At 50.0% G+C, this 27,104-nt stretch overlaps 2 protein-coding genes and 1 long non-coding RNA gene across 8 annotated transcripts in view; 1 reads left to right on the top strand and 2 right to left on the bottom strand.

Moving 5' to 3' along the window:
• TEAD4 (TEA domain transcription factor 4) overlaps positions 1-1,359 on the bottom strand; it is a 66,494-nt gene extending 65,135 nt beyond the window's left edge. For 2 of the 4 annotated variants that reach the window (XM_027541036.1, XM_027541037.1), the window contains exons 1-2: positions 1,074-1,339; positions 523-620 (exon numbers count right to left, since the gene is read on the bottom strand). In XM_027541036.1, coding sequence (XP_027396837.1) covers positions 523-620; positions 1,074-1,324 — 349 coding nt within the window. In that variant the 5' untranslated portion in view covers positions 1,325-1,339. Of the gene's footprint in view, positions 1-522; positions 621-1,073 lie in introns of all 4 variants that reach the window. The other 2 variants (XM_027541038.1, XM_027541039.1) reach the window with 2 other exon arrangements.
• LOC113892311 lies at positions 808-14,396 on the top strand. The gene is made up of 3 exons (XR_003511019.1): positions 808-895; positions 10,460-10,555; positions 11,554-14,396. It is a non-coding gene; the product is annotated as an uncharacterized LOC113892311 (long non-coding RNA).
• Positions 12,831-27,104, bottom strand: part of TULP3 (tubby like protein 3) — a 30,049-nt gene continuing 15,775 nt past the window's right edge. The window contains exons 3-11 of one of the 3 annotated variants that reach the window (XM_027541040.1): positions 24,102-24,261; positions 23,213-23,386; positions 20,761-20,894; positions 20,202-20,399; positions 17,734-17,846; positions 17,391-17,505; positions 15,928-16,026; positions 15,306-15,477; positions 12,831-14,785 (exon numbers count right to left, since the gene is read on the bottom strand). In XM_027541040.1, coding sequence (XP_027396841.1) covers positions 14,652-14,785; positions 15,306-15,477; positions 15,928-16,026; positions 17,391-17,505; positions 17,734-17,846; positions 20,202-20,399; positions 20,761-20,894; positions 23,213-23,386; positions 24,102-24,261 — 1,299 coding nt within the window. In that variant the 3' untranslated portion in view covers positions 12,831-14,651. The other 2 variants (XM_027541041.1, XM_027541042.1) reach the window with 2 other exon arrangements.

Here is a 27,104-nt window from a genome sequence, read left to right as displayed (position 1 = left end):
CCCTCAGACACCCGGAGCTAAGGAGGCGGCACAGTCACACGCCACGTGAACTCATCACTGACCTGCCAGGTCTGGCCCCGAACCCCCTCTCCGCTCGACACACAAGTGCACGGAGGCGCGAGTCCCGGGTCTGCTCTCCCTCCGGGGAAACGTTCGCTTCGGGCTGTGGAGCTCTGCTCTCCAGACTCACTGGCCTCCAGCACGGAACGCACCACGCTTCTCAAGTCCTGGGAAATGGGGACCTTTGGCGGAGGTCCTCTCCGCTCTCGCAAAGCCTTGGCTTGAAATCGCCAGGACACCCTTTCCAAGCCCGAGAGGCGCCCAGCAGAAGAGAGGCGCGGGCGCTGGGTCTCTTTTCGGCCGCCGGCGACCTGGGCTCGGCCTCGTCTTTTCGGCTCCGCGCGCTCCCCTTACTCCTGGCCCTTGCGCCCACCCCAGCCTCGCGGTTCGCGCGACTCCACGTGCCCGGCTCGCCCCTAAGTCCGATCCCGGATGAGAGCTCCTCCCGCGCCGCCGTCTTACCGGTCCCAGGGTGCGAGGAGGTGGGCGGGTACGCGGAGCCAGCCCCGCGGCTCTTCCAGCCGCGGCTCCGCTGAGGTCCGGAGAGGCGGGCGAGGGCGCTGCAGAGACAACGCGGGGTCAGCGAGCGGAGACCCGGGCTCCGGCCCCGGGCCGACCGGCTGGGCGGGGATGAAGGCGGATCGCGGGACGGAGCCGACTCCGCGCGGGCCCAAACCCAGCTCGCCCCGCCCGGCGCGCGGTACTCGGTGCGCGGTGTCCGGTGCGCGGTGTCCAGCGCGCTGTGGCCGGTGCGCGGAGCGGGGCGGAGCAGAGGGAGGAGTTTTCCCAGAAGGGGACTGACGGGAAAGCACAGGCGATCCCTATTCCTGGCGGGGTGAGTCAACGGGAGAGGAAGGGAGCTGGGGGAACAGAGCGCGCGCGGGAGGGCGGAAGGGAGGGAAGCGGGAGAGCGGAGACGGGAGAGGGGGACGGCGGGCCCGGCGCGCAGGTCCCAGGCGGGAAGGAAAGAGCGCCCGCGGCGCGGCCGAGGGGCGCGGCGGCCGGCCACTCACCTGGGGGACGCGGCAGCGCGGCGGAGCCGGGAGCTGCGGGTTCTCCCCGCCCCCGGCCTGGGGTTTGAAAGGAGGAAGCCTGGAATGCGCGGAATGAGGGCTGGAATGAGATGCGCGCGGTCGAGGGCGGGAGCTGGAGGGAGTGGCGGCCCAGCCCCGGGCCCTCGGGGAGGAGACTGGGACGCGGGGAGGGGCCGCGGGCTGGGCGGGCCGGGGGCGGCCGCGGGGACCCTCGGCTGTGACCTCGGCATCCGGCTCCGGCCGGGGCCATCGCCCGGCACACGTGCTTCCCCTTTGATCTCAGCCCCGACTCTCCTCCTCCTCCCCGGGCCCGGGTTCCCGCCCCTCCCGGCCAGTCCCCCGCTCTCTGCCGAGGCCGGAACCCTTGCTCCCGACCCTACGGGCCGGGCTCTGGACTCGCGCCCGGCCTCCTGCTCGCCTCTCCCTCCGCGCCGGCCCCGAAAGGCCTGGCAAGGGCGGGCGTCCAGCGCGCGGACATCTGCGCCCTTCTTCCCTACGGCGCCCATCCACCTGGGACTCCGGTCCGGGGCCCAGCACACAGGAGCTCCGCGCGCCCACAGGTGCCCTCCCCGCAGGGTCTTTCGGCCGCTTCCCTCCGCCCGGCGCCGGCCTGCATCGCGGTCACTGCTGAAAGCCGCTCACGAGGGGAAGGGATACTAGTGTGGCGTGGCCGGAGACGCGTCTAACCCTGATCCCGCGTCTGTCACTCGCCCACCGGACACTGTGGAACAGCGAAGGATAAGACCTCAGCACTTGCCCTCTCAGAGCTTATCATTGAGCTGGGAAGACTCGATCTATTGTGGAGCATCGCCAGAAAGTGGGGAGTCTGTGTCTTAAATACGCCAGGATGGGTTTAGCGATTGGGTTTGTTTTTTGGAGTTTTGTTTTTAAGTCTTCAGAAGATACTGGCTTGACACAGGGTGCAATCACAGACCTCAGTCACCCTTCTTGCTGGGAGGTTGAAATCAGAGGACTTTTATCTTTTTCCAAAACTCAGGTCCAACCTCCCTGGAGCCTTATTGCTTAACCCTGTACTGTAGTGGGTGTCCAGATCTTACCTCCCTTACCAAACAGAAACTTCCTTAGAGACAGACTAAATGTCCGATTTATCTTATCTTTCACCCAGCTCCAGCTTGGTGCCTAGGATAGATAAGTGTATAATAAATATTAAGTTAAAAATGAAAAAGCAGAAAGCTACTGCCACAGAAGATAAAAGAAAGTGATACAAATGCGGAAGTTACTTCCAAGAGAGATGTTCCAATGGTGTGTGTGTTTTTAATAATTTTATTTCTTTAATTTTGGCTGTGCTGGGTCCACTGCATGGACTTTTCTCTACTACCTGCAAGCAGGGGCTGCTCTCTAGTTGCAGTGAGCAGGCTTCTCACTGAGGTGGCTTCCCTTGTTGCAGAGCACGGGCTCTCGGGCTCAGTAGTTGTGGGGTGCAGGCTCTAGAGCACAGGCTCAGTAGTTGGGGCACACAGGCTTAGTTGCTCCGCGGCATGTGGGATTTTCCCAGATCAGGGATGGAACCCGTCTCCTGCCTTGATAGGCAAACTCTTTACCACTGAACCACAGGGAAGCCCCTAATGGTGTTTTGAGCATCACAGCATCACTGACAAAGTATCAAGTCTCTTGAGGTGGAGACTTTGAAGGAAGCAGGTCTTCAGTTCAGTTCAGTTCAGTTGCTCAGCCGTGTCCAACTCTTTGCGACCCCATGAATCGTAGCACGCCAGGCCTCCCTGTCCATCACCAACTCCCAGAGTTCACCCAGACTCAAGTCCATCGAGTCAGTGATGCCATCCAGCCATCTCATCCTCTGTCGTCCCCTTCTCCTCCTGCCCCCAATTCCTCCCAGCATCAGAGTCTTTTCCAATGAGTCAACTCTTCACATGAGGTGGCCAAAGTACTGGAGTTTCAGCTTTAGCATCATTCCTTCCAATGAACACCCAGGACTAGTCTCCTTTAGGGTGGACTGGTTGGATCTCCTTGCAGTCCAAGGGATTCTCACGAGTCTTCTCCAACACCACAGTTCAAAAGCATCAATTCTTCGGTGCTCAGCCTTCTTCACAGTCCAACTCTCACATCCATACATGACCACAGGAAAAACCATAGCCTTGACTAGACGGACCTTTGTTGGCAAAGTAATGTCTCTGCTTTTGAATATGCTATCTAGGTTGGTCATAACTTTCCTTCCAAGGAGTAAGCGTCTTTTAATTTCATGGCTGCAGTCACCATCTGCAGTGATTTTGGAGCCCAGAAAAATAAAGTCTGACACTGTTTCCACTGTCTCCCTATCTATTTCCCATGAAGTGATGGGACCGGATGCCATGATCTTCGTTTTCTGAATGTTGAGCTTTAAGCCAACTTTTTCACTCTCCTCTTTCGCTTTCATCAAGAGGCTTTTGAGTTCCTCTTCACTTTCTGCCATAAGGGTGGTGTCATCTGCATATCTGAGGTTATTGATATTTCTCCCAGCAATCTTTTTTTTATTTATTTTTTTTTTTTATTTTTTTTTTTTGGTTTTAATTTTATTTTATTTTTAAACTTTACATAATTGTATTAGTTTTGCCAAACATCAAAATGAATCCACCACAGGTATACATGTGTTCCCCATCCTGAACCCTCCTCCCTCCTCCCTCCCCATACCATCCCTCTGGGTCGTCCTAGTGCACCAGCCCCAAGCATCCAGTATCGTGCATCGAACCTGGACTGGCAACTCGTTTCTTACATGATATTTTACATGTTACAATGTCATTCTCCCAAATCTTCCCACCCTCTCCCTCTCCCACAGAGTCCATAAGACTGTTCTATACATCAGTGTCTCTTTTGCTGTCTCATACACAGGGTTATTGTTACCATCTTTCTAAATTCCATATATATGCGTTAGAATACTGTATTTATGTTTTTCCTTCTGGCTTACTTCACTCTGTATAATAGGCTCCAGTTTCATCCACCTCATTAGAACTGATTCAAATGTATTCTTTTTAATGGCTGAGTAATACTCCATTGTGTATATGTACCACAGCTTTCTTATCCATTCATCTGCTGATGGACATCTAGGTTGCTTCCATGTCTTGGCTATTATAAACAGTGCTGCGATGAACATTGGGGTACACGTGTCTCTTTCCCTTCTGGTTTCCTCAGTGTGTATGCCCAGCAGTGGGGTTGCTGGATCATAAGGCAGTTCTATTTCCAGTTTTTTAAGGAATCTCCACACTGTTCTCCATAGTGGCTGTCCCAGCAATCTTGATTCCAGCTTGTGCTTCTTCCAGCCCAGCGTTTCTCATGATGTACTCTGCATAGAAGTTAAATAAGCAGGGTGACAATATACAGTCTTGACGTACTCCTTTTCCTATTTGGAACCAGTCTGTTGTTCCATGTCCAGTTCTAACTGTTGCTTCCTGACCTGCATACAAATTTCTCAAGAGGCAGGTCAGGTGGTCTGGTATTCCCATCTCTTTCAGAATTTTCCACAGTTTATTGTGATCCACACAGTCAAAGACTTTGGCATAGTCAATAAAGCAGAAATAGATGTTTTTCTGGAACTTTCTTGCTTTTTCGATGATCCAGCGGATGTTGGCAATTTGACCTCTGGTTCCTCTGCCTTTTCTAAAACCAGCTTGAACATCAGGAAGTTCACGGTTCACATATTGCTGAAGCCTGGCTTGGAGAATTTTGAGCATTACTTTACTAGTGTGTGAGATGAGTGTAATTGTGTGGTAGTTTGAGCATTCTTTCACATTGCCTTTCTTTGGGATTGGAATGAAAACTGACCTTTTCCAGTCCTGTGGCCACTGCTGAGTTTTCCAAATTTGCTGGCATATTGAGTGCAGCACTTTCACAGCACATCTTATTTGCATATAAATTCTGGTCTGTTTGTTAACTAATGCAACACGTCAGGGCTTGGTCATAGCTCGTCCACATGAGACAGCTCAGGACAACAAGCAGGCACTCAGTGAGGCACAAATGGTAAGCACTGGCTACCTAGTATAATAACCATTTGTTGAGTGACTGTGAGCTTTGAGCCCCGTAGAGGAACCCAAGGGAAGGCTCAGAAAATCCAAGTTATAGAGGTGACTTGTGACCTAGATCTTGCAGGATAAATGAGAGCTTGCTGAATTGAGTCTGGAAGACTCAGGAAGGCTGGTGGTCTGTACTCGGGTGCGGGGGGTGGGGAGCGCGGGGGAGGGGGGGACGGTGGTGGGAGGAGGGGGAGGAGGTTAGGAAAAGTCTGATAAACAGAAGTGGCTGCAGAACAGAAGGCAGGAAGGATGGACTGCAACAGCAGTGTCAGCTATGTTGTTTGGTATTGTTTCTATTCCTTTAATTTTTTTTTAATTTAAATTTTAAAAAATCGTTTAATTGTTAAAGTTTTTTCAACCCATATTATGTGTGCTTAGTTGCTTCTGTTGTGTCTGACTCTTTGCCATCCTATGGACTGAAGCCTGCCAGGCTTCTCTGTCCATGGGATTCTCTAGGCAAGAATACTGGAGTGCATTGTCATGCCCTCCTCCAGGGGATCTTCCTGACCCAGGGATCAAACTCATTCTCCTGGGTCTCCTGCATTGCAGGCAGATTCTTAACCACTGAGCCACTGTGTTAATAAATTTTTTTCCAACCCAAATTATGGTCACAGTTAAATTATCCATGTGATACTGTGTTAAATAAATTCAGCCACATCCATGTGATAGTATTCTTTAAACAAGATTTTTAAAAATAAACCCGACAAACATTCTTGATATAATAAGTGGAAAAGCGGATTAAAAAAATAGTGTATATAGGATGATCCTGGGTTTTTTTTAATTTTTTATTTTATATTGGAGTATTGCTGATTTACAGTGTTATATCCTGTTTTTGAAAAATAAATTGAAAGGTATTTTCGAGTGATTATCTCTGACAGGTTGAAGATTAAGGGGCTTTCTTTGTCATTTTGTTATTATTTATAACAAACGTACTTCTTTTATAATGGGGGGGTAGTGGGTGAGATGTGACTGGAACTATATGCCTAAGTGAAAGAAAGTGAATGTGAAAGTCACTCTGTGTTGTTCCAACTCTTTGCAACCCCGTGAACTGTATGTAGCCTACCAGGCTCCTCTGTCCATGGTATTCTCAGGCAGGAATACTGGAGTGGGCTGCCATTCCCTTCTCCAGGGCATCTTCCTGACCCAGCGATCGAACCTGGGTCTCCTACATTGGGAATATGGAGTCTTAGCCACTTTTTCATATGTCTAACCCTGCCCTAATTTTTCCATATCTTAAAAAAAAAACAAAACCATGACTGGATTTAATAGCCTAATATGAAGCTGACCAGGGCAGAATCAAGAGAAGATTATTGCCTAGTCTTTAGGTCAGAGGAAGATGCACTACTTTAGAGATGCCCCTAAAGCATGCCCCCTCACCCTCGGCTTAAAAGTAGGATGCTGCTGACTTGGTGCTGGAGTGTGAGTGCTGGGACTCTAGGTCCTTTCTTTTTTTAAAGTGTTTGGTTATTTGCCTTCACCCAGTCTTATGTGTAGCACACTGATCTTTAGTTGTGGCACGTAGGATCTAGTTCTCTGACCAGGGGTCGAACCCGGGCCCTCTGCATTGGGAGCAGGGAGTCTTAGCCACTGGACTCCCAGGGCAGTCCCCAGCCACTATCCTGTATTTCCTTTTGCTTTTTTTCCTTACGAAGACTCTTCACTCCATACCATCTCAACTGCATCATCATGTATTGAAGGGCTAAACAGTCCAACTTTTATCAAAGCTGCAAGCTTTCTTTTCCCCTATAGAACAAAAGCAGTCTGTAATTTGAAAAGTATAGCATTAGTCCTGTTATCTCTTCATCAAAGAGAATGTGGACAAGCTAGACTCCAGGTCTACCATGGAGGGGACAGTATGTGCCAGGAGCTGACTTGTGCTTCCTCCCCCAACCCCCAATCCATCCATTGAAGTCTTAATCCTCAGTACATCAGAATGGGATTGGATATGGAGACATCTTTAAAGAGGTGATTAAGTTAGAACGAGGTCTTTAGGTTGGCCTAATCCAACTTGCCTGGATCAGGGCCCTTCCTAATCTTCTTTGTAAGAAGAGATTAGGATGAAGACTTCTCACAGAGGAAGGACCATGAGGACATGGAGAGAGGATCCATCTCTAAGCCAAGGAGAGGGGCCTCAGGAGAAACCAAGCCTGCCTACACCTTGACCTTGAACTTGCATCCTCCACAACCGTGAGGGATAAATTTCTGTGTAAGCCACCCCTTCTGTGGTATTTTGTCACGGCAGCCCATGCAAATGAATGCAGTATCCAGACTGAAAAAAGATGCTTGGTTTCTGGAGCCCAGAGGTGAAGCTTTCTCCACACAGTTCTTCCGAAATTTCTCTGAGGGTCCCAGAGCATCGTTAGGATCCAATATTCGGGAGCTTCCTGGAAAAAAACTCAGAAGGGAGGAAAGGCTTCCTCCAGCCTTACTGTTGAGTTTCATTTTCAGTGACTCTGATATTTTGAAGATGAAAGGCAACAGAAGTCACGTGTTATGTGGTTACTGGGGAGTTTGAACAATCACATTTCGTCCAAGACTAATTATGACCCTGGGGACACTTAGGCATCTGAACCTCAGTCTCCTGTCACTCGGGTTTCCATCCCACAAGGACTGAGCATGGATAAGGTCCTTGGCACTGTACCAGGTAGGCACTAGCGATGCACAGATGTCACAGCCCTGCCCTGCAAGCTGCTGACATTCTACTGGGGGAGCTGGACAAGCGCCACTTCCACTGGGAGGACACCTGGTGAGCAGAGGTTACATTTTCGGAACCTGAGGTTGAAATTTCTATGGACCCACATTCTCCGACAGAACATTCTAGAATGATGAAGTGTTCTTTATCCACACTGTCCAGTATGGTAGGCACAAGCCACGTATGGCTACTGAGCCCTTGAAATGTAACTAGTTGACTAAATTTTAATTTGAATAGTTCCACGGGACTAGCAGTGACAGAAAGCACAGCTGGGCACCATCCAAAAGGAGATGCTCAACCAGCATGTAGATGACACCTGCAGAGCGAAGGGGAGAACTTGGGACTGTGGGAGACGCCAAGCGTAGTCATGCCAGGGAAGTTAGTGAGTTACTTATTACAGTAAATAACGGGTCCCTGCAGCACTCTATATACTTAAAGCACACTGATACAATTTCTCAATGCTCGAATTGTACATGCATGGGGGACTATTTCGGAGAAGGCAATGGCACCGCACTCCAGTACTCTTGCCTGGAAAGTCCCATGGACGGAGGAGCATGGCAGGCTGCAGTCCATGGGGTCGCTAAGGGTCGGACACAACTGAGTAACTTCACTTTCGCTTTTCACTTTTATGCATTGGAGAAGGAAATGGCAACCCACTCCAGTGTTCTTGCCTGGAGAATCCCAGGGACGGGGGAGCCTGGTGGGCTGCCGTCTATGGGGTCGCACAGAGTCGGACACGACTGAAGTGACTTAGCAGCAGCAGGGGGACTATTTAAAAACATTACAGTACTTCCCTGAGTGAATGAAATACTGTAGCATACAAACAGGTACATGCACATCTCAGAGACACTGCAGGCTCAGTCCCAGACCACCGCAATGAGGCAGATATCAAAATAAAGGGAGCCACACAAATGTGGGGCTTTCTCAGTATATATAGTAAAAGTTGTGTTTATACTATACAGTAGCCTGGTAACTACTAGCATGATGTCTAGAAAACAATGCTTATACTTTGATTTTAAAATATTTTATTGTTAAATGATAATCGGCATTTGACAACACAAGGTTGCCACAAAACTTCAATTTGTGTAAAAAAAAAAAAACACACAAAAACAGTGTCAACAAAGCATAATAAAGCAATAAAATGAGGTATGCCTCTATAGGGAAGGGCTGTATTTATTGATATGGAAACATCTCCAGGATATATTAAATGAAAAAAAGCAAGCTACTGAACCAAGTCCTGATGCTGGGAAAGATTGAAGGCAGGAAGATAAGGGGGCAGAAGGATAGAAAATGAAATGGTTGGATGGCATCACCGGCTGGATGAACATGAGTTTGAGCAAACTCCAGGAGTTGGTGATGGACAGGGAAGCCTGACACGCTGCAGTCCATGGGGTCGCTAAGAGTCGGACATGACTGAGTGACTGAACTGAACTGGACTGAATCAAGTATGTAATATGCTACCTTTTGTGCACAAAGATTGGGAGATTACAAATACATTTTTATTTTTGCATGAAGGAACACTGGAAAGATACACTGGAAACTAAAACTGGTCAACTGTGGGAGTACGGCAGGGCGAGAGCAACAGAAGAAGGGGATAGGGGTGGGAGGAGGCTTTATTGTATAAACACTGTTTGAACCACATGAAATCATTAGTATTTAAAATTTGTATCCATATGTGACACAGGCTATCATAAGACTGACCAAAGGCAAAATCAGGACGTATTTCTAAGGGCATCCTTCTGTCTTACCCTGATTGAGTCCACACTAGGCATGCATCAGTTCAGTTCAGTCGCTCAGTCGTGTCTGACTCTCTGACCCCATGAATCGCAGCACGCCAGGCCTCCCTGTCCATCACCAACTCTCGGAGTTCACTCAGACTCACGTCCATCGAGTCAGTGATGCCATCCAGCCATCTCATCCTCTGTCGTCCCCTTCTCCTCCTGCCCCCAATCCCTCCCAGCATCAGAGTTGACTCATCTTTTCCAATGAGTCACCTCTTCACATGAGGCGGCCAAAGTACTGGAGTTTCAGCTTTAGCATCATTCTTCCAAAGAAATCCCAGGGCTGATCTCCTTCAGAATGGACTGGTTGGATCTCCTTGCAGTCCAAGGGACTCTCAAGGCATGCATCAGCACCCTAGAAAGTCCATCTAGACCCACTCTTCAAAGCTTGATCTAAGTCCCAGCCCCCTCTGCCTGTCACCCTTCTTTCCTCTCAGAGCATCCTTCCTTCCTGACTTCCCTGCCCCCAGACTGCAGAAGAAAGGGAACTACTGATTATTCTTGGAGTCTCTGAAAATCACAAGGGACAGAATCTAGGTGGATAGTACTTAACCAGATGTTAAAACCCCAAGGTTTGAGAACCACTAGATTACACCACCATGTGTAATGAAAAGTTGGAACAGACCACGAAAGTCCCACTTTCACCCTGGCCCCCACCAGCTCCGTCCTCCACGTGGCTCACTCTTCTTGCGCCTGGGCTCCTGGGTCTCAGCTTGGCCCCATGCATGGGAGAGTGGGCCTGATAGACAGAAGGACTCGGCAGAGCCAGAGAAGACCACAGAGGCCTACTTCGTATTTGAAATACTTCAGAAACTTGCATTAATCTCAGGGCATTTTTTTTTTTTTTGCATGGGCTGTTCCTTCAAGCAGAAGAAAGTGAAAGTGTTAGTCGCTCAGATGTTTTCTCCTCTTTGCGACCCCGTGGACTGTAGCCTGCCAGGCTCCTCTGTCCATGGAATTTTCCAGGTAAGAATACTGAGGGAGGGGTACAAAGTCAGGAAGGCAAGGTAAGCTCAGGCCTGAGACCACAGTAGGAAGGTTGAGTTCCCTAGTTAAGTCATGCTGCTTTCCTTTCCTCGGGCCATAGTCCCTGGAAAACTTAATGAGCATTTATAAACCATTTTGTGTAACTGCATGGCTAAAAAAAAGTCAACTGAGATGCTTTATTCCATTTGTAAAAAGACACTAGTGAAAATGGGAACATTGATATCTGCCTAGGCATTTGGTGCCGAGGCCCAGGCGTTCTGCCTGGAGTCCGTCCACTGTCTACCCTCCAGAAACTCTACTGTCCCCAGAGCTTCTAGAGTCCTGTTGATGCCGAACCACAGAGTGCCTAGTAAGCACAGGACAATAGGCCTTGGAATGTGTGCTCCTCACGTTACTGCACTTGTAACACGCCCCCTGGGTCAGCAGGTGGTGCTAGGGAGCCGCCCACGGTTTAGGGAGGTGCTCAGACTTCGCAGCCCCCTGGACTGTTAACCCACCAGGCTACTTTGTCCATGGTTGCCATTTCCTACTCCAGGGCATCTTCCCAACCCAGGGATGGAGGGATGGAACCCGTGTCTCGTCTCCTGAACTGGCAGGCGGATTCTTTACCACTAGCACCACCCGGGAAGCCCGGTGGCTCAGGAGGGCTTGCCTGAACACTTCACAGACAGTGCCCCGCCCCCCAGACTGAGTTTGTGCAGAAGGGAAGAGCTGTGAGACTTGGAGAGCACACACTGACTAAGAGAGCCAGCTGATAGAGCGGGGGGAAAGGGGCAGACTAGGCCACGTGCCCTTGGCCAAGAAATGTGTGAGGCCAACCCACGCGGAAGGGAGCTGGAGGCTGAGGGGGGCCAGCTCTCAACATCCATGGGTTTTCTCCAGGAACAGTTGTGGCCAGTGGTTGGGAAGCAGCTTCCTCAGTTGCAGGGTCACGCCTTTCCCCAAGTGTGCTCCCCCCAGTCGTCTCCCCTCTCCAGGTTTCTCCAGCTACAAACAGCGAACAGCCGACAGCCACTGCGCACGAAGGAGAGAACCAGAGCACGTGACTGAAAACACGCTGTGGGGTCTTGGGTGACTGTGGGTGTGGGCAAGGAGGATTGGGTTCACTCGAGGACAGGAGAGCCTATGTTAGTAACTCTAACCCCTCAATCTACAGGAGAGGCAAATCCCTGGCAGAAGAGCCAGAACCCAGGGACTCTGCCCGATTTGACCGTCGCTTTATTTCTGTACCCATGTTGCTATCTAAAGGCAGTGAACTGATGCTCATTTCTTTCTCTCACCTACGAACCTTCCTCTCAGAAAGAGCCTTGTGTAGAGGGACGGGATGGAGTGGGAGGTGGGAGGTTCAAGTGAGAGTGGACATATATATACCTACGCTGATTCATGCTGATGAATATGACGGAAACCAACATGATATTGTAAATAAATTAAATAAATTTTAAAGAGCCTTTTGCAGGCTTATTCAGATGTTTGAAAATCACCTGCTGGTATCTTTCATATCAATGACCACTGATATTATTCTTGGCTATTGAAAAGTGTATAATACTGGGTCACAAATAACCTGTTTAGAAATCAAGTGAAAAAGAAAACGCAAGCTGTACACATCAGACTGGCCCCAGCCCTCACCATAATGTGACTCTTCTTCTACGGGACTCATCCCGTGACCCTAAGAGCAGGAAGGCCTCACCAGGACTCGTGAACATACTCCTTTTATCTTGTCTGTAGAAGGAAGCCTTAAATGTGACCACTGAGAACTGACAGAGTCCCTTCATTCCGTTTTTTTTCCGCTGGCAAATCAGGAAGGTGACCCAGGAGTCTGACGGTGAAGGCACCACCCTCTGGGCCCCCTGTCTCAGCTCTATCGTCTTGTCTTCTGGGGCCCCAGTCCAGTCTCAGCTCCACTGTCTGTCCTCTGGGCGCCCCGTCTCAGCTCCATCGTCTTGTCCTCTGGGCCCCCTCAGTCTCAGCCCATCATCTGTCCTCTGGGGCCCCCTCAGTCTCAGCTCCATCGTCTTGTCCTCTGGGGCCCCTGTCTCAGTCCCAGCCCCATCGCCCATCCAGGAAACGCCCAGTGTCGTGCATGTGATGACTCCTCAGACCCCTGCTCTCCTGTGATGGAAACTCACAGTGAGAGTCACTTGGCTTCAAAGAACTGACTAGTTCACGGCTGCCTAGCGACGAAACTATCACAACAGATGTGATGGAAAGAGCCATTCGAGGGATGGGGGGGTCTGAAAGAATGGCAACACTCACATTTTTATAGAAATCATTTTTTATTTCTGTAGCATACAAAAAGTATAAATATGTAAAACCGATCACCTGCACACTTGAGCAGGAAGGACAGGAGGCCAGGGTGTGTCTGCGCCAGAGTGGGGGCAAGAGGAGGTCAGATCAGCCGCCCCCCAGGTCCCTCCCCAGACACTTCATATCCCCCACTGGAGGCAAGCGAGCAGCCTCAGGACAGGCCAGCGGGGAGAGGGCACCTGAGGACCGAGGCACTTAAGGGACGCAGCCTGAGATGACCGCTGGGTCAGGACAGAGCAGTGGACGTGCAAGTGGGGTGAGCCATGAGTCGGCTCACTCCCAATCTCTTTCCTTCCACTGCTTTCAATGTGGAGCAGGGACAGGAAGCAGGGACAGAAAGGACGTCCACGTAAGGAAACACAAGGAGCAACAGAGGCTGCCGCCCAACCCCAGGCTGGCAGACAGGCCTGGGAGTGACCGACGCCAATGCGGAGCTCACAGCGCTCCTGAGCCTCAGGACACGGGTGCCCGAGCAGGCTGTAAACCGGCAGCAGAGCCATGCAATTTGTTGGGAGAGGCTAATAATCTGAACAAAATAGCAGAACGCTTACAATCTGTGAGCAGAAGCGACAGAACATGACCTGTGGGGGAGCCAGGCCTTGGGGCTAACGACACTTGTGCTGAGAAGAAAGGCCTGAGTGTCCTCGCCCTGGACAGGGACAACGGCAGTTTACACACCCACACGGTTCTCCCCCTCCCATGGGGCAGCAGGTGTGTCTGCACTGACGGCTCCACGGTGACCCATCGAGGGAGGCGCTCAGGCTGAGAATTGTGGAGGCCACGTCAAAGCCTCTCAGTCATGACCAGACCAGGCCTCCTCTGAAGTTCACGCTTCCAGCCTAAACCACGATTAAGACAATTTGTAAATTTCTCGTATCACTGATCACAAATCAGGCCACAGCCACCCTGACTGAGACAGGAGCCAGTCAGCCAGCCTTGAGGGAAGAGGGGACCGTGATCAGGTGACTCCTGAACCCCCGAGTGGAGCGGCTGGCTCTGGGGAATGGGCGCCATACTCCCCCACTCCACCCCGGCTGCTGCTGCTACTGCTGCTGCTAAGTCGCTTCAGTCGTGTCCGACTCTGTGGGACCCCTGCCCCCTGACAAAAGACAGCAGGGAGCGAGCACTCCTCCCGGGGCCCCTCCCCCATGGGTGAGGCAGGTGTTGGGTGGACTTGGAATAACCGCTGATGGTAAATGATACTCTGCAAACCGCTGTGGGCAGGACACGGGAAAGGCTACGTCGCAGCGGACAAGGCCTCAGCTGTGACCTGCACTCCTGGAGGGAGTCGTCCCCCCAGGTGCTCTCGTGACCACAGGCCCATTATGGAAGACCGCCAGGCCCAGGGCGGTACAGAGACCCTGGAACCTGGGGACAGTCACATCTCCATGGATGAACCGGCCATTTTCAGAAAAAGTCTGCAGACCTGGAGACTGAAGGTCACTGAGGTAACTATACCTCTCTGAGAAGATCTGCAGGAAAGGGGAGTCAAGCTGATTCTGGCTGCAAATTTCCAAGAACAAGACTCTTGACAGCTGGGCGATAACATCAGATCACTTCTGTGCTCTGCAAAACCTCTCACCCGAGTTGAGCCGTGATCCCTGACCAGGGCTATGTGACCAGGGAGTAGGGGTGTACAAACATACATGTGCGCGCACACGTGTGTGAATCCACACACATCTACACACACACTTCCAGGGACCGCTCCACAGGGGCAGCCTGTCACTCTGGGTGTCCTGGGGCGAGAGTGCCCTGCTCCGGCCACTCGGCCTCACTCGCAGGCCAGCTTGCTGTCGAAGCTGGAGAGCCCGATGGCAAAGGCCTGGAGCGCGCAGAGCGGGTAGTTGTAGTCCAGCGTGAACACGTCGTCCGCCACGCGTCCAAACTGCATGACTATGTAGTCAGCTGGAAGCAGAGGGCAGGCACGTCAGCGGGGGAGATGCTTCCACCCGGAAGGGCCCACTTTAGATACGGAGACAAGCCTTCCACACAGGCCAGTGACCCCGCCTCTCTAAAGTGGGAATCCCTCAGGACGACGGAAAGAGGCATGACCAAGAGTGCCCGCTCCCCGGCACCCCAGGCTCCACTATGATCCGCTCCAGGGAAGGAGCTGCCCAGGGCAGAGCCAGAGGAGGGGACGGCGAAGAGGAGCCCGCCGGGCACAGCACAAGCTCCGTGGGCCCAACTGGACTCGCCCAGAACCTTCACTGAGGAAGGAAGGGTCTGTGCCCCTGCCTCACACTGCCTCCCCCGGACGTCTCTGTCTCACTTCTGCCCTCCACATAGCGACTCACAATGCAGCTCTGTCTTTCCAAAAGAACCATTTCTTTCTTAAACCACTTTTTCCTGAGTGTAACTTCCTACCAAACAAAGGAAATGCTCATTTCCGAATCTCGCCAGAATACCCTTCTCCCTGGGGGCTTACGGTCGTTGTCGTGGACGATCTGGAAGTTCTTCACAGACGCCTGAGTGACCCGGCCGTGGAAGTTCAGGACGTAGGACTGGGTGTCATCGTTCCAGACCGGGGACTTGTTGTGCAGCTCGATCAAGTTCTCCATGGCTTTGTTCTGCCATTTTGAAAGCAAGCTCTCATGGTCCTGCAGGCAAGGGGTCTGTGCTGAGAGCCAGGGGAGACCACCCCTCCTCTACCCTGTGCAGGGGCGGGCAGAGGAGGGGCCTATTTTCTCCATTTCAGAAAACAGAACAGAAAGTCAAAGATTAAGCCAGGTTTTCTGGATTCTTAGAGAATCACTAGCAGTTCTCTTTGCAGAGTAAGTGGCCGCAATTAGCTGCGTGAACAAGTGCAGGTGCCCGGGAGTCTGGAGACGGCTCTCTGGAGCGGGGCCGGTTGCCACACTGGGCTCTGGTGGGAACAGGAGTCTCTTCTACTGTGTCTGCATCACGGTCTTATGTTTAGGGTCCTCTGCTGATTAAACGTGTATACCTATGGCTGATTCATGCTGATATACGGCAGAAACCAACACAATATTGTAAAGCGATTATCCTTCAATTAAAAATAAAGACATTAAGAACAAATACACTCTTACATTTCGTGGCTGAAAAGGAATCCGTTCATGATTCATATTCATCCCAGGGATGATCACAGACATTTTCCTCGGGCCTTTAAATCCAAGTACATTTGTCTCCTAGAAGACAGGGAAATAAGCAGGAACTTGAAACAGAAAAGAAAAAGCGATGACATTCTTAACACAAGACTGCTGGTTACGCGCAACATCCGCAATGTGGAGAGCACTAAAAACCATTCAATTACTTCATTGTAGTTAAACAAAGAGAGATGGGTAATCAAGACCAGGAAAATAATACTGTTTCCTCTTTTTAACCTACTTTGAACATCTGAATTTAAAGCAGACTCTATTATCTAGAAACCTTACTCTTCCTCTTTAGCCTGAAGTGAAATTTAAGACAATTTTGAGCAAACTGCCCAGTTTTATCATCATCAGTAAATATCTATTTCCCAACTAAGGACATGGCACTATATGATACACAGGGAGAATTACAGTTAACTAAGGCCTGTACTTGGAAGCAAAAAATTAAAATGCCTGTCAAGCCAGGCAGATTACACATGAATAAGTACATTAAATATGTGGATGTGTGTATATTTACATATATATACACGTGCGTATTAAAGTCATGCATAGTTAAAATATTTCATTGATTCTGAAGCTAAAACATACCATAGCTTATAAAGGGTTAAACCAAATGATTCTCAGTCACACAGATAAAATCTCATGGGAATCAAGTGATGAGATTAATTCCAACTGAAGAAAAGCTGAGACTCTAGGATCAAAGCAACAACTGAGTTGGGTTAATTTCTTCTCGCTTCTCTGACTCTGCATGCCCTCTACACAGCGGGTCCGGGTTTGTGTAGAAACAGCAGTGAGCGGGAGTTTACAAAGTGGTCAGAGAAGGATCAGAAGCATGATGGGGGTAGCTCACAGGGTGTGAGAGGAATCGAGGGGAGCTGAGGGCAGTGTCAAGCACGTCCCGTGTGGGGAGAGGCCCCTCTGCAGACCCTGGTGGGCAGGCAGGAGGGGGCAGGCAGGTTTGGGGTGGGGGGAGGGGGCGGGCAGAGACAACAGGAGGGAGCGTGCTGCCAGGGGAGCCAGAGGGTGAGGTGGAAGGTCCAGGCTGGACTCTAGACTCGGTGGGGAGCAGCCTGAAAGGCTGTGGAGCAGAAAGATGTCGTCTGCTGGAGCAGGGACGTTTGGCAGCAGCAATACACAGCAAACCAGCTTAAGAAGATGGAAGCAGGGACCGGCTTCCAAGCCACCGTCACCTCCAGCCAGTGTGTCAGCGGTGATGCAGTGAGCGCTCACACCACCACGGCACAGGGAAGGGACAGAGCAGAGGGGACAGGCCTGCCGGAACAGCAAACACACCAAACCTGGCAGATGACAAGTGAACCTGAGCGAACAGGGAAACAAGCGTGAGGGGAGGGGTGGCGGCCTGCGAGCTCGGGCTGGTCAGGAGGCTGGGAAGATGGACTCACATAGCACACGGCGGCCAGCTCCTGCCGCATGTAGGCCTTCTCCACCAGGCCCTGGGCCTTGGCCGGGCTCACGCCGTGGTCATACACAGTGAACTTAGTCCCCATGAGGTTGGACCTAAAATCAAGAGAGAAAGTCACCACAGAGCTCTGCAATTTTCTCTCATTTTCAGTCACTCTCTCAAAGATCCATCCTTAAATCATGGAGAAGCCTTGGGCTTTCTATTAACTTATTTCTCTTTAGATGACATCAAGCCAGCTCACTGTAAAACCAGCGTGGACTTGCTTTGAGACTACAGGAATCAAGCTCTCACAAGAAGAGGACGTGACATGAGGTTGCCCCCACCTGAGCTTGCCAATGTAGCTCTCCCCTTCTCGGGACAGGTCTGTGGGGTCCGTGGAGATGAGGTAGTTGGATGTCTTGCTCTTTTTCCGCTTCCTACCTGCAAGAAGAAATATCTAGAAAAGGAAAAAGCATTTCAGTAAAAAATGCACTCGAGAGCTGCCGTGTGTGTCCTACGCATTCAGTGAGCAATTATCCAGCAGCTGCCTGTCCTATACCAAGCAGTCCACCTCTGGGTCTTTTCTATTTTTAAACAGGTTTAATGCACTTTAACTTTTCTTGTAGAAAAGCCACGTGGTGGCCACAGCTGGAGTCCTCTGCATTGAGACTCCAGTGTGGGTCGTTACAGGGTGCTCAGCGCATTCTCAGAGACGCTCTCCCTTCAGAGCCCGGGGTGAGGCAGCCCGAGTCTTGACGATGGCACCAGTGACGATTTCAGCAGAGCGCCCGGGGCGGCATGCAGCCCAGCCACAGCGCAGCGCTGTTCACGCTGGCCGGCTGGCAGCTTCCAGGCACAGGAGCAGAGGCTATGCTAGGGTCCCGGGGCGGGGGTGAGAGGCGCCAGCCAGGAGCCGAGGGGCCAGTCAGCCTGCAGGATGGTGTGGGGCCTGCTGATCCCGCTTCCAGCAGCCTTACCACACAAGGACTGTGGAGAACCTGGCCAGAACCACGGCCTCATGGATGGCAGCAGCGACCTCCCTGAAGCCCCGAACACCCAGACCAGCCTCTGTGCACTGGAACCCCAGTGGTGACGACACCTGGCCCCTGGTCTGTAGGCTAGCACGTGTTAAACTCACGCATCATGTTCAAAACCTAGTCCTGGAAGGATAGTCCCAGGCAGAAGTCAATCATCTCAGGTTCCCAGATAGACAGACACGAGAGACGGGTCTCCTGCAGAGCCTGGATGAGGCACCCAGCTGAGTGAGGGGCACCCACTCCCTGTCCCTGACCTTGCCGCCGTGTGCTCTGTGGCCTTGGGCCCCCGGTGCCACCGTGGAAGCCCCTGCGGCCTCCTCTCCCAGGGCCCCTGGGGCCTCAGGCCCTTTCGCAGTACCGGCACACCTGCCATTCGGGGTTTTCTCAAAGGAGACCAATCTCTAGGTCTTACCACTTTTTCTAATCCTCACTATGTCTCTTAGAATTCACCACCAGGGTCTCCCAACTGCCTAATTTTTCTAAACTCACTCGCCTCATTCTCACATCATTATTTGTAACTTCACCCCTAAAACCTGCACTGACATTTTATCTATTTATTTGCCTGCACCAGGTCTTATTTGCGTCGTGTGGGATCTAGTTCCCCGACCAAGGACCAAACCCAGGCCCCCAGCGTTAGGAGAGCGGAATCTTAGCCACTGGACCTCCAGGGAAGGTCCACTGACATTTTAAACAAGCTTCGTGCAGTTTCACGAGAAGACTGCCCCCACCCTGGAGAGGCAGGACCTCGGACACTGGGCCCCCCGCTCCCCACCATGCTGCCTTCCTGCCGCACTGTGTGCGTGGCTGTTCTGAGCTCCTGGGGCTTCAGGGACGTGGGTACCATGGTGCGGGCGTCCTTCCCAAACCCTGCTGGACCTGGAGAGTAACAGGGAGGCGGGCGAGGGCAGTACCCGGGGCAGGGGGCACTACGGAGTCAAACAGGCTCAGACTGGCTCTGGCACTCGTTAGTGATGTGGGTGCTCCCCGAGCCCGTCGCCTCGCCCGCACAGGGGGACAAGGAGTCCTGTCTCACAGCCTGTCCTGTGGGTTCCAGGCGATGACACACACACAGCCGGAGCGCACGCCTGGTGCGCAGTCCACACGCAGTGAACGGTGGCTGTCAACAGCACTGACACCTACTACCACCAGCTTATTTCTAGAATCGTCAAGTCATCCACGTAGACCTGGTATCAACACAAAACAGGCTGGTCACTAGCAAAACCTACTACCACCAGCTTATTTCTAGAACCGTAAAGTCACCCACATAGACCTGGTATCAACACAAAACAGGCTGGTCACTAGCAAATACTAATTGCCTCAAATTTAAGGGTAAATCAGAATTTCTAGGATGAAAAACAAGACATTTCACTGACATGTTTTTGTTTTTCCAATTCCTCCTATTCCCTAAAATGTACTCTCTTTTTTCCACACTGATGTTCTACCATGTAATAAAAATAAAAGTCTAAGAGCACGCTGGAAACCCCTGCACCCCAAAAGAGGGATGGAGGTAAAAACAACTACATTTGAATATTCTCCTCCATTTTATGACTCCTGGATAAAACTCTCTTTTTTCTGGGGCGGGGGTGGATTCTGACTATTAGACTAGGACCTCTGTGAAGACAGTGAGAACACGGCACTGGACACTTGGAGGTACACCCTCGTTCCTGCTGACTAGGTCTAAGGCTGGTGCCCCCCGCCCCTGTTCTTAAGACCACCACCGCCCCCACCCCGACAGCACACTACCCTCCATCTCAAGACAAGAGCCACTCGCCTACCTTGCGATTCTCATCCTTTTCCAAGTGCATGTAGTAGGTGGGGAAGAGCCCCCGGTCCATCCCTTTCTTGTCCCGGGTTATCCGGCACTTCACTGTGACACCTCGTGGGGCAGGACTGTACGCAAAGCCTTCCAAGTCCTCTATTTCTCCTGGCTGAATGTCAGAGTGCGGGGATGCGGTCCCGGAGGCCCCTGTGCCCTGAGAGAGCAGCCGCAGCTCGGTCAGGAAACCTCATGTTCTCTTTGAGAAACACTTAAAGGACAAATTAACTTACTGATTTACCCATATGTCTTCCGTCTTCTGACAAAATAAAGAAAAACTCTGAGAAGTTAAGTAAGTATATGACCCCTGGGAGTAATGAAGGAGAGAAGTATGAAAATGGGATACAGCTTTACAAGAGCTAGCTGAAGACACAGGAAATATGAGGTCGTGGGCTCTAAATATAATTCCAGCTTAAATCCTGGAAGCAGCCCTCATGCAGTGATGGCACTTAAACAGGAAGACGTGTCCAGGAAGCAGTGAAATCAGCCCCAGAGGAAGAAGGATCAGGACTACACACCGGGGCTGGCTTCTGGCTGGATGCAGAACCGGGCCTCTCTGCCTCTGAACACGGCGACTGAGACCTTAGTTGGTTCCCTTCTCCTTCCTCCCCATCAGTCTCCTCCTCGTCAAAGTTCAAACTCCCTGAGATCCCTGGCAGAAAGGGAGAAACTGTTTTAAAAAAAGGCCAGAAAATCTTTGAGCCAAATATAACTTTAACTCCCTTGCTTAAAACATTCCAGCTGTTCTGACTTAACACATGGCTCTTTTATGCACATTCTGACAACTCTTTCTTCATATTCTCACCTACTCCACCCCTCGTTTTCCCTGCCCACTGCTGCCACCCTAATTTGAGCCTCTTTAAAACATTCTATGAGAGAAAATATCTGCAAATCATACATCTGATAAGGATTAATATCCAGAATATTTAACTCAACAGCAACAAAACAAACCCAATTCAAAAATGGGTCAAGGACTTGAATAGACATTTCTCCAAAGAAGCTATATAAGTGGCCAATAAGCATAAGAAGATTCTCAACATCACTAGTCATTAGGGAAATGCAAATTAAAATCACAATGAGATACCACTTGACAAGCACTGGGATGACTACTATAGAAAAAAAATACCAGGCTTCCCTGGTAGCTTAGTGGTCAAGAATTCACCTGCCAATGCAGGAGACACGGGTTCTATCCCTGATCCAGGAAGATCCCACATGCCGCAGGGCAGCTAAACCCGTGCGCCACAACTACTGAGCCCGTAGCCTATAGCCGGGAGCTGCAACCACTGAAGCCCGCACACCCAGAGCCTGTGCCCCCCAACAAGAGAAGTCGCTGCAATGAGAAGCCCCCAAACCACAACCAGAGAGCAGCCCCCACTGCTGCAACTAGAGAAAAGCCTGGCAGCAACAAAGACCCAATGGAGCCAAAAACAAATAAGTAAAATAATAAATTAAAAAAAACAACAAAACCCCAAAACAGAAAATAAGTGTTGGTGAGGAGAAACTAGAACCCTCATGCACTGCTGGTGGTGATGCAAAATTATGCAGCCACAGCAGAAAACAATATAGTTGGTTCCTAAAATAGACATATAGAACTGCCCTAGAATCCAAATCCAACAATTCCACCTCTGGGTATATTCCCAGAAGGAGACGAAGCAGAGACACAGACAGACACTTGAACAACCGATGTGCAGAGCAGTGTTCTTCACAATTTTCAGATGGTGGAAACTACCCAAATATCCACCAACTGATGAATAAACAAACCGTGGCACATACGCAAATGGAATGCTATTCAGCCTTAAAAAGGAATGAAATCCTGACACATGCTACAACATGAATGAATCTTGAAGACATTATGCAAAGCGAAAATAAGTCAGATACAAAAGGCGAAAACCCCTGTGATTCTATGTATGTGAGCTGTGAGGGGAGAGGAGGAGCTGGGCAGGCAGAGTTCACCGGGGACAGAGGCTCAGTTTGTGAAGGTGACAAAGGCCTGGAGATGACAGTGGGGAGGCCCGGGAGGAGCAGTTCTGCCCAAGACAAAGCAGCAGAGCTACGCCTGAAACCCAACCCTCTTCCTCTTTGGTCTCCAGGGTGAGGCTGCCCCTCACACAATAGCTGGCACAGCCCGCAAATCATAACTGACGAGGAGGCTGAGCAACAGGCAGCCCTACCCATCTCGGAGGAGGGGCCACCATGAGCTCCTTTCACACAGTTCACAAATAAATGGTATCAAGTTTTTCTCAAGGACACCCAAGGATAAGGCTAAGGCCAGGAAAACATACATCCAAATGAAAATGCACGCATAACTGTTTACAGTGGCGCTATTCCTAACAGCCAGAGTGGAACGAACCCAGTGTCCATCAGCTGATGACAGGAAGGACAAAAGATGGCTTATCTGTACAACAGAACGTCACTCAACTACAGACAGGAATGAAGCCCTGACAGGCCAGAACGTGGATGAACTCTGAAAAACCAATGCTAAGTGACAGCCAGGCACAGAGGACCACACGGCGTGTGAGTGCTGACGTGACATCCCAGAGTCAGCAGGTCCACGGAGAGAAGGAGACTAACTTTTGGGGGCGGGTAGCAAAAAGGCATAAAACTCTTGGGACCTCACTCTCAGGTTGGCATCTTCATTCCTACTACGCTTTCTTCTTTTTTACAGAAGTACCGTTGACTCACAACGTTAGTACTATGTTTTCAAATGCCATTTTTATACTAAAAACTCAGTTTATGTAAACACGTACCTTAAGACAGAGGTCAAGGATTTCTCCCAAACTTGTAAGACAAGCAAATGAACCTCCACCTGAGGAACATTATCTTCCAAACTGACACTTCCTGAATCTTGGTCTAGGGAGCACCTGTCCCCTTCACTTCATTCTTCACAGCACAGAGTAACTCTTGTCCAGCCCACACCTGACGTCACCCCAGCTCAACCAGCTCACAGCCTCAAAGCCAGGACCCCCTCACCGTGCTTTCGGAGAACCTCCTGCAGATCCGGCTTGGAGGCAGGGTCCCGTGCGCTCTCCCCATCTGCGCTCCCTTCAGCGTCCTCTGTGGCAGCAGAGCCCACCGTGAGAACGTGAAGTCTGGTGTCCACATCCTGAGCGTCTGGCTTCAGGAAGGCAGCAGGACCATCAATGCCTAGGAGCCCAACGAAAAGAACAGAAGCCGGTATCACCCGCCCTGTGGCCAGGTGGCTCTGGTGCGCGTGATCCAAATGAACACCCACCAAACCGGTCCACTCCTCCAGCCTTAACCTCCACGAGGACATCTGTTAAAAGGAAACCACTCCATTATCTGTGTTCATTTTATCAAGCTGCCCTGACTAGAGGCTGAAGTATGAATGAAACGCACCTGATGCTGTGCTTCAGACACTTAAGAAAGAGACGGAAAGCAAAGCAGGTCCTCCAGACTCGAGACCTGGTCCAGGCAGGTGGCCAAGGGCTGGCTTTGGCCGTGTTAACCCTGCTCTTTCTCCTCCCTGCTGCTGTCACTGCTGTCCCGAGACCGGCTACTGGAGGAATGGTTGCCTCTATCTGCTCCTGGCTTTACGGTTCACTCTGCCGGGAGACAACAACCAAGCCTGCAAGCTCCTCAAATGGGCTGTTCTGGGGGCTTCCCTGGTGGTCCAGTGGTTAAGACTCATCACTTCAACAGGGAACTAAGATCCCACACTCATTCATTTTGTAGATAAAACAACTGTTTCAGGATGGCTGTGAACTTTCAGGTATCCTCCGCTGATTGGACCACTGCGTTTATCCCAACTCAGAAGCCTAATCATGATCATAAAGATTGTGAAGGGACTGGTAACGATGCTAACAGCGGCAGCAGGAGGGGGTGCTGCCTGAGTACACACCCTGCAAGATGACTCCGCCGTGCGGGGCCTGCGGCTCCACCAGCAGAGCGTGCTCCTCGCGGCCCCTCGGCCTTGCCCGCAGCGGCCGGGCCTCCAGGTTCGGCTGCACCATGAGCGGCTCCAGGCGCTTCTTCCTCTGCTTCTTCTCCAGCAGCGCTCTCTGGGGAGGATTGAGAGGGGACAGCCAGGGGATCGACCACCAGGTCTGGCTACTTCAGCATATACACTCTTTCACAGATCCTTACAGAGCCTCTGGTAAATTACATTTTCCCACTTAAGAAGTGGGAAAAACTAAGGCACAGAGAGGGGTAAGGATCCATTTACTTCATTTAATAAATAGTTACTAAACACCTATGAAAAGCCATCTAAAGTGATACAAATGCATTTTTAGCCAAGCTAAGATCATAATCCAAGTATATGAAAAATATATAGTAATTAACATATTATTATCAAATCACAATCACAAGTTTATATAAACATATGAGTGGGAGAAAACATGAAGGAACACGGTAACAGTGATTTGTCTAGCAAGTAGAATATGGATGATTATTTTTCCTTTTCCTACTTTTCTAAATTTTCCTACTTTTTTAACTGGAAGAAAAAAAGAAAACTTATTATCCTTTAGGTGTGAAGAAAAGGGGACCATCAAACACTGTTGGTGGAAATGTAAACTCTTACAGCTGCTATGGAGAACAGTATGGAAGGTCCTTAGAAAACGAAAAACAGGACTATCATATGATCCAGCAATCCCACTCCAGGGCATACATCCAAAGAGTATATGCCCTTGAAAGGACACAGGTACCCCAATGTTCACTGCAGCATTCTTTACAATAGCTAAGTCATGGAAGCAACCTAAATGTCCATTGACAGAGGAATAAAGAAGATGTGCTACATATATATATAATGGTATATTATTACTCAGCCATTGAAAAGAAAGAAATAATGCCATTTGAAGCAACCTGGATGGACCTGGAGATTATCATACTTAATGAAGTAAGTCAGACAGAGAAAGACAAGTATCGTGTGATATTGCTTATATGCAGAATCTAAAAAAAAAAAACATACAAATGAACTTATTTACAAAACAGAAAGACTCACAGATTTAGAGAACGAACTTATGGTTGCCAGGGGGAAGGCACAGTTAGGTAGTTTGGCATGAACATGTACACACTGCTATATTTAAAATAGATAACCAACAAGGACCTACTGTACCGCACGGGAAAATCCGCTCAATATTCTGTAGTAATCTAAATGGGAAAAGAATTTGAAAAAGAACAAATACATGCACATATCACTGAGCTGACCGCTGCCACCTTGAAGCACAGGGTGCCTGCAGGCCATGGGCCACGCTCCATTGTGGGTGCACAGGGAAGGCTGGACCCCTCCCACGGGGCGGCCCGAGAGGCAGGGGACTTGGTGAAGGCCCCACAGAGGCACGAGGGACACCAAGGGCCTCACGGTGGCCCTGGAGCAGACGGCCCCAGCAATGTCCCCCTGGAGACAGCTGAACTAGGTTCCACCTTTGAAGTAATTTACTGCCCTCCAAGTCCTCTTACACAGAAGAACTATACAAAAGAGATCTTAATAACCCAGATAACCACAATGGTATGATCACTCAACTACAGCCAGACATCCTAGAGTATAAAGTCAAGTGGGCCTTAGGAACCATCAGTACAAAGCTAGTGGAGGTGATGGAATTCCAGCTGAGGTATTTCAAATCCTAAAAGATAATGCTGTGAAAGTGCTGCACTCAATATGCCAGCAAATTTGGAAAACTCAGCAGTGGCCACAGGATTGGAAAAGGTCAGTTTTCATTCCAATCCCAAAGAAAGGCAATATCAAAGGATGTTCAAACTACTGCACAACTGCACTCATCTTACATGCTAGCAAAGTAATTCTCAAAATTCTCCCAAGCCAGGCTTCAACAGTATGTGAACCTAGAACTTCTAGATGTTCAAGCTAGATTTAGAAAAGGCAGAGGAACCAGAGATCAAATTGCCAACATCTACTGGAATGGCTGAATTTAACTCAGATGACCGTTATATCTACTACTGTGGGCAGGAATCCCTTAGAAGAAATGGAGTAGCCCTCACAGTCAACAAAAGAGTCTGAAATGCAGTACTTGGATGCAATCTCAAAAACAACAGAACGATCTCTGTTCGTTTCCAAGGCAAACCATTCAATATTATGGTAATCCAAGTCTATGCCCTGACCAGTAACGCTGAAGAAGCTGAATGGTTCTATGAAGACCTACAAGATCTTTTAGAACTAACACCCAAAAATGATGTCCTTTTCATTATAGGGGACTGGAATGCAAAAGTAGGAAGTCAAGAAACACCTGGAGTAACAGGCAAATTTGGCCTTGGAGTACAGAATGAAACAGGGCAAAGGAGAATAGAGTTTGCCAAGAGAACGCACTGGTCATAGCAAACACCCTCTTCCAACAACACAAGAGAAGACTCTACACATGGACATCACCAGATGGTCAACACCGAAATCAGACTGATTATATTCTTTGCAGCCAAAGATGGAGAAGCTCTATACAGTCAGCAAAAACCAGACCAGGAGCTGACTGTGGCTCAGATCATGAACTCCTTATTGCCAAATTCAGACTTAAATTGAAGAAAGTAGGGAAAACCACTAGACCACTCAGGTATGACCTAAATCAAATCCCTAACGATTATACAGTGGCAGTGACAAATAGATTTAAGGGACTAGATCTGATAGACAGAGTGTCTGATGAACTATGGACGGAGGTTCGTGACATTGTACAGGAGACAGGGATTAAAACCATCCCCAAGAAAAAGAAATGCTAAAAAGCAAAATGTCTGTCTGAGGAGGTCTTACAAATTAGCTGTGAAAAGAAGAGAAGCGAAAAACAAAGGAGAAAAGGAAAGATATACCCATTTGAATGCAGAGTTTCAAAGAATAGCAAGGAGAGATAAGAAAGCCTTTCTCAGTGATCATTGCAAAGGAATAGAGGAAAACAAAAGAATGGGAAAG

Source organism: Bos indicus x Bos taurus, chromosome 5, assembly GCF_003369695.1.
Source record: "Bos indicus x Bos taurus breed Angus x Brahman F1 hybrid chromosome 5, Bos_hybrid_MaternalHap_v2.0, whole genome shotgun sequence".
Taxonomy (NCBI): Eukaryota; Metazoa; Chordata; class Mammalia; order Artiodactyla; family Bovidae; genus Bos; species Bos indicus x Bos taurus.
Note: the sequence above shows the minus strand (reverse complement) of the source record. Positions and strands in the feature narration are given on the sequence as shown.